General features: G+C 37.5%; 1 protein-coding gene across 1 annotated transcript; it reads right to left on the bottom strand.

The window, feature by feature from the left end:
• LOC135153753 (uncharacterized) lies at positions 1-783 on the bottom strand. The gene has a single exon (XM_064097886.1). It carries the CDS (start codon positions 781-783, stop codon positions 1-3), a length of 783 nt encoding a protein of 260 aa, XP_063953956.1.
• Positions 784-7,837: the final 7,054 nt, after the last annotated feature.

The following is a 7,837-nucleotide window of genomic DNA, read 5'->3' as shown; positions in this document are numbered from 1 at the left end:
TTAAGTTGTTGTGAGAGGCCATCTATGTATGGCAAGACTGCAAGTCTTGAAAACCTTCTGATCCCTTGGTGGTAGTTTTTTCTTGAAAGTGTTCTTGATAAAACGGCGTGGGTAGCCGTTGCTGTACAAGGCGCCACGTATGTGTGCTCTTTCTTTCGGGAGTTCAGGTGGGTGAGTTATGATACGCGCTGCTCTGTCGAACAGGCATTTAACAAGACCTTTCTTGACCGATTTGTCGTGGTGAGAATCAAATGGTATGTATTGGTCTGTATGAGTGGGCTTGCGGTAGACAGAGGTGGAGAGTTTCCCGCCCTCGTGTCTTTGGACTAGCGTGTCAAGGAATGCTAATTTCCCTCCTTGCTCAGTCTCCAGAGTGAACTGGATGGACGGTTGCTGGCTATTCATGTATGAGAGTAGGCTGTCTGTTTCGGATCTATTTACGATTATGAAAGTGTCATCGACGTATCTCTTCCACACCCGAGGGTGGCATGTGGAAGGACACTTGGGCAAAGCGTTCTGTTCAAAACCTTCCATATATAGGTTAGCCACAACCGCTGAGACTGGGCTACCCATTGCTGCTCCTTCTGTTTGCTCATAGAAAGAGCCTCTGTACAGAAAATATGTGGATCTGAGGACGAACTCCAGGAGTTCGGCTATTTGTTCGGGCATAAGTGTGGTACGTTCTGATAATGTGGGATCGGATTGCATGCGTTGCAGGGCCGTACTGCATGCGCCCTCTATCGGTACGTTAGTGAAGAGGGAGACTACATCAAAAGAGATCATGGATTCCTGTTCGTTAACTGTCTGCTCCGATGTGAATTCAGCGAATTCACTGGAGTTGGAAACCGTGTGTTCTGAGCAGTTAGTGAGAGGGGACAGGATGTCCGCCAGGTACAGGTGTACTTTGATAGGTTATAGGCAAATGAACCTATGCATGATACTATTGGTCTGAGAGGTATCCCGGGTTTGTGTATTTTGGGCAACCCGTATATTCTAGGTGGCTGTTTCTGTGTGGGCTTTATCTTTTTGTATGTAGCCTCATCTAGAACTTTGTCTTTCTTTAATTAGTGCCAGTAACGTACTGGTCAGTTTGCGACACATTCGATCTGTGGGGTCTTTCTTTAGCATTTTATACGGACCAGAGCTCAGAAGCTCGGTCATTTTGTCTTCGTAGGCGGTACTATCTAGTACCCAGATTGGGAGGGTGTACATTGCATTGCCAAAGAGAGACATTGGTATACACGCAGGATTAAGGAGGCTATTAGTATACGTCTTTGTCCTAACAACTTCAACAGAGACAGCGGGATCGACATCCCCGACTTCTGGATGCGAACCATCAGACAGCACAATACCCCCTTGCCTGGCAGTGCACGCCGACCCGATCGTTCCCGGCCCCGAACGAGGGACCGCTCAGCTAGTCAGCCCCCGCCCACGGGAAACTAGCGAGCCCGCCAATTTTGTCTAATTTGCATATCGCCGACCCACGGCGTATTTGCATATACCCCCGGCTTATTTGCATATACGGATTACCGGCCGCGCCGCATACCGACGCAACGGATCAATACCCACCTATTGTTCTCGCGTTCGTGCGTACGGTCCTGGAGATTAGTATAAATAGAGTACGTCATCAGATAATTTTCGTCTCTTGATAAAGAGTTGCAGCGGCACTCGAAAGCTCGTGAACTTGTAAGCTAGTGAACACTTTTGAATGAATACCCTCTAGCGATTAAAACAAACATAGACAGTAAATAGAAAATCAGCAGCACATGACCTGGGTCCCATAACAACAAAGGTTAACGATTGATCGTAAGCTTGATTTTAAGGATTGATTGTACATTGTAGTCAATGGAATCAATCGTAGAAAAATGTGCTACAATCATTGCTAAGTTTTACGGGCCCCTGGACTTGAATGAAGCAATTCCATTGAAGTTTACTATTTTAATGTCATTTATTTGATCTACAACACATAATCCATCTATTCAAAACGAAGTATTGGTCGCAATTTAAAGCATCGATCGAAAGTCAAAGGATCAATCGCAAGTCAAGGATCAATCGCAATTTAAAGCATCGATCGAAAGTCAAAGGATCAATCGGGAGTTAAAGGATCGATCGCAATTTAAAGCATCGGTCGCAAATCAAAGTATCAATCGCAAGTTAAAGTATCAAATGCAATTTAAAGCATCGATCGCAAGTCGAATTATCAGTCGCAAGTCAAAGCATCGATCGCAAGTAAAGGATCAATCGCAAGTCAAGGATCAATCGCAATTTAAAGCATCGATCGAAAGTCAAAGGATCGATCGGGAGTTAAAGCATCGATCGCAATTCGAAGTATCAATCGCAAGTCAAGGATCGCTCGCAATTTAAAGCATCGATCGCAAGTAAAGGATCAATCGCAAGTCAAGGATCGATCGCAAGTAAAGGATCAATCGCAAGTCAAGGATCGATCGCAATTTAAAGCATTGATCGCAAGTCGAAGTATCAATCGCAAGTCAAGGATCAATCGCAATTTAAAGCATCGATCGCAAATCGAAGTATCAATCGCAAGTTAAAGGATCAATCGCAAGTCAAGGATCAATCGCAAGTTAAGGGATCCATTGCAATTTTAAGTATCGATTGCGATTTAAAGCATCGATTGCAAGTAAAGAATCAATGGCAAGTCAAGGATCAATTGCAATTTAAAGCATTGATAGTAAGTCGAAGTATCAATCGCAAGTCAAGGATCGATCGCAATTTAAAGCATCGATCGCAAATCAAAGTATCAATCGCAAGTTAAAGTATCAAATGCAATTTAAAGCATCGATCGCAAGTCGAATTATCGATCGCAAGTAAAGGATCAATCGCAAGTCAAGGATCAATCGCAATTTAAAGCATTGATCGCAAGTCGAAGTATCAATCGCAAGTCAAGGATCGATCGTAATTTAAAGCATCGATCGCAAATCAAAGCATCGATCGCAAGTTAAAGTATCAATCACAATTTAAAGCATTGCAAATCGAAGTATCAATCGCAAGTTGAAGTATCAAACGAAGTAATGGTCGCAATAAAATTTTATCTTGAGTATAAATTTTATCTTGCGTATCTATGATGATACGCAACAGAGCAGTGGCTGCGTAGACATACCCATCGCGTAAGAGGGTAAGGGCTATTTTATCTCCACGACGTTGATTTCGTCAATATTTTTAGGTGAATTAACTCCAAATGAACAGCACCTTAAAGTTATTCCTGTACAATCAGGAAGTATTTCATGAGACTTTTCTTGACTAATATTGACTTTGAAATGATGCTTGAAAAGATGCGATATAGACTTCGAAAAAAAGATGAGAGTATTGCCATTTTTAAAAAAAGAAATCTCTGTAAAGACGCGCAGGCGTATAGTGCAAGCGTATTGAAGTCAATAAATTGACGCAATCTCACTCCTTCGCCACACCTCCTAGCGGAATGGATTTCCATTGGTTGAGTGATATGAGAGAGCTATAAAAGCACGATTCTAATTGGATATTGATTAAAAAATAGGTGTGTCTTACAGAGATAAAATGGAGATAAAATTGTTCTCAGAATACCAATTCGGAGAGATTTTAAGGGTATTTTATCTCACTGATTTTAACGGAGATAAAATATTTTATTTTATCTGAGATAAAATGGATCTCAGAATACCACCCCTGCTTATATCACACTTAGGTAGATAAAATGTTTAAATCTTTCTCTTGCACATATTGCATGTCACTTGGGACAGGAAAAAGAGAATGCAACTTGTGATTAGGAAAACAGGTACAAGATTCCAACAGATAGGATATTCTCAACATCTGCCATCACCAGGCAAATTTTGAAAATAGTCTTGTCTTGTAGGCATTTATCAATACGACACTTTGATATACAAGAAAAATATGAAAATATTATAGAAACTATTCTACAAGTACATGTAAAATAAAGAGCATATCAACCTGAAAAAATATCCTTTGTAACTCCTCATCTATCATCCTAATTCATTTCACAACCCAGCATCTGCCCAGCGATATATCAAATTCCCCTCACAATATCAAATTCTCGCCAAGGGTCGACCTTGTCAGAAAACCAAGGGCAGATGGATTGAAAAGGTGTGAACACCGACATTTATATCATATTGGATGGGTCAGAACAGGATGCCAGAAATATTGGCCGTAACAAGTGGAATATTCGGATATCCCATGAAGTTAAACCACCAAATATAATCATTACCTTGGTCATCATTCAATAGGCCATCCAGTATGGTATGGTATTGCTAAGCATATTGATTGCACAGAAAATTAGGCATTATAATGCACCACTCTGAAGTGCCATGTACGTAATACATGTAATTTACAATGCTAATAAGGTAACTTAACAGTCAACAGTTTAAACAAATATGCCTAAAGATCATGGCATTACAAATGTTCTGTATAACTCAGGCAATAACTTATACTTATTACACAACCCTGTGATTTTTGCTACCACTGACATTTTCATATTGATCAACCGAATTATATTTCAATATTTGTTATTTGTGACATATAGCACTTTAAATGTTTGAGAAGTTCTTCGGATAGAAATCAAGATTTCAATATGAGGGGAGATTTCTAACTGCCTTAAAAAATGCTGATCAATAGCATTCATCATTTGAATGCATAAATTGCAATCTGTTTTTACTATGCTAATACTAATGCCTTACGACAAAACCAATGATGAGAACTTATTCAATTACAGGTAGAGAATAGCAAGCACAATGGCTTGATCATTTGTGACATCACATGACAGCCAAATGGTATGTTTTGGATGGAGTATTGAGTAGGTATAGGGGCACTGTTACCGCTTGTGCAGTAAGGATGCCTAACGAGAATTCTTCTTAAAACTCACCTAAATCTAGCTGGAGAAAAGTTTAAGTGGAGGAATTTGTAAGTAGTTTTGTTGTCAAGTACTTGATGAATAATTTGGTATAAAATATGGCAGCCAAAAGACAGTAAGATCCTTCTGAGAAAGAAAAATTGGCTCCTGCGAAAAAAGCAATTACTACTATTGATGCTAGATGCCAATGTTTACATATTTGGAAAGTCCTCTTGGCCTCTTGGCATGGCCTTGAGGATTTTGAGCCTTGAAATTTCAAGGCATTTTCAAGGCATTTTGTATTTTGTACTTTCATTTATTTTAATAAGAAATTATAAATATTTCAATCGTTCTGTATATTTAATGACACTAATTGTCAATACTACCAGTCACCAATAACAGTAGCAGCAGCAGTAAGTGTACTAGCAGTGACATCAATTGTAATGATGAAATCACCATTATCAAGAATTATCAGCACATATGTAGCAAAGAAAACAGCAGTGATGAAAAATTAACATAATTTATTGGTAATGTGTTGTAATCATGACTAATGATGATAATGACAACTTAATGATAATAATGATGGTTATAATGATCATGATAAAGATTATAGTGCTTTGATGACAGAAATAGTTTTGACAGATCTGACTGCAATTTTGACAACAATTTTCATAATTTAAACATAGCTAACTTTAAAGAACGATAACAAGGTTGATTTCTATTCCATTAGGATTTTCATTGTATTATTTTCTTTGGCCAACAAGAATATTTTAAGTCTGAATGATATTCTGAAAAGATTTGGTAAACTTGAACACAGTCTTCAATTTTGTCATATCCAAATGGGCTATGTCAGTGGCATGATGAGCCAAAATCTTTGAGGGGCCAAGCATGGCATGTAGAGCAAAATTTCTGCCAAAAAAGTTGAAAGTGATTGAAGCGAGCGAGTGAACAAAAGTTTTCACCCACTTGCTATGAGAAAAGCTAATTTTGTGATAGATTGTGACATTATGTTTAGAAAATAATATCACATTTACTCCACTTTTTCCTTTCCTTTTCCCCCTTTTCTAAGTTTATTCTTGGTAGTGGAACTTCTTCTCTCTCTCTATCTCTTTTCTATTTTTTGTATACATTTTGTTTTGGGTCTAGTGTCTCAGATTGACAAAACAAAGGGGGAAAATGTTTACTTCTTTTTAATCATATGGTTCGACAGTGAATTACATTTCTCTTCAGTTTCAAGGGAATAAACAACGTATTTGTTTTTGTGTCAATATGGTTTCAAGAAATAATAATTAATAAAAATAAGTTAATTGAATAATTAATGATTATTAATATTATCAATAATTATTGATAATCAATTAACTGTTTCAAGAAATAATTAAGATTTACCCTCCCCCAACTAAGGGTATGGGATGCGCCCCGTTTATTTTACATGTATATCCTTTTGAATATAACTTTATTTTGTTAGTATTCTTTATTCTGTTTTGTTTTAGGTAAACTAAGTGTAGAAGATACAAGAAATGAGAATTGAAATTTAAAAGAGGTTGTAAGCAGAAAAAATATGAAAACTGACCTAAAAATGACTCATTTTAAGGTAAGCAATTGAAAATTTCAGATTGCGCTTTGTGCTCTCTTGCCTCCCCCCCCCCAAAAAAAAAAAAAAATCACTGTAGGATTTTTTTTTCCAAATGAAAGATGCCCTGTTTCAAAAAGAAATACCTTCTTTGATAATAAAACATAATACATCTTAGGTTCGAAATTTTGCATCGTGCTTGCATCAATTATTGTTTTGTACAGTACTTATCCTGTTCATGATTAAAATAATGTATAGAATGTTGTTTTCTGGTTGGAATATCACAAATTTTTGGCTCGCTTTCTGCACTCGCATCAATTATTGTACTCGTTCTATTCCCGTTTACAAAAAAAATGCTTAGAATGTCCAGTTTTCAGGTTGGAATATCACAAATTTTTGAGCTCGCGCTTTGCGCCGCATTATTTTGATTGGTGAGTTATGCATCCTATTTAAAATGCAGTCCTTAAAGGAGAATGAAACTCTTGGAGCAAGTTAGCTTTTGTGAGAGCAGAACAATCAAAGAATAAGATCAACAAAAGTTTGAGTAAAATAGGACAAGCAAGAAGAATTATGAGCATTTGAATGTCGAGATCACTAATGCTATGGAGATCCTCCAATTGGCAATGCGACCAAGATCTATGATGTCACAGATGAACAACTCTCCCCTTTTGGACACTGAAAATATACCCCAAAACATCTCTTTTTGCTCATTCTAATCATATGACAAACGATTCATCTATGATATAATGTTGTGAAACCTCTGTACTTGTCCTCTCATAAAGAGAACACCTCACCTTGTGATAGACTCTATAAAATTGAGAATATAAGTGAAATAAGTACTAAAGTAGTGAGGGAGTTGTACGTGTGTGACATCACAGATCTTGGTAGCATTGCCAATGGGAGGATCTACATGGCATTAGTGATCTCAATATTCAAATGCTCATAACTTTCTTATTATTCATTCAATCTTCCTCAAACTTTCAACAATGTTTCTTTGATTTTTCTCTTTGATATGGATTCAGCTGGTTTCAAGGGTTTCATTCTCCTTTAACTGCTTCCTTTACTGGTCAGTATATACAAAATTTAAGCGAGCGCAAAGTTATTTTTTAGTTAGATACACATCTTTTTCATGATTACAAAAACAGCTCTGAATATTTGATTTTCGTGTCTTTTCATTACACGACATGTCCAGAAGTTTGAGCTGGTGGTTCGCGCTGGCAACATCACGCAAGGATGGCCTTTTAACAGTGATTAGCCCCGTAGTTGACCAAAGACCGAGTTTTACAACTTCAGAATTGATTTTTTTTTTCAAAACCGCTTGCTCGCTACCCTTTCTCGCTGAGAAGTAAAACCTAAATCAAAATATCTATCTTATCAATTAGAAATCACTTTATAAAGGCTTTGCTCAACTTAATTTCTACAAAACACACAAC

This window comes from Lytechinus pictus, chromosome 3 (genome assembly GCF_037042905.1).
Source record: "Lytechinus pictus isolate F3 Inbred chromosome 3, Lp3.0, whole genome shotgun sequence".
NCBI classification, from domain to species: Eukaryota; Metazoa; Echinodermata; class Echinoidea; order Temnopleuroida; family Toxopneustidae; genus Lytechinus; species Lytechinus pictus.
Note: the sequence above shows the minus strand (reverse complement) of the source record. Positions and strands in the feature narration are given on the sequence as shown.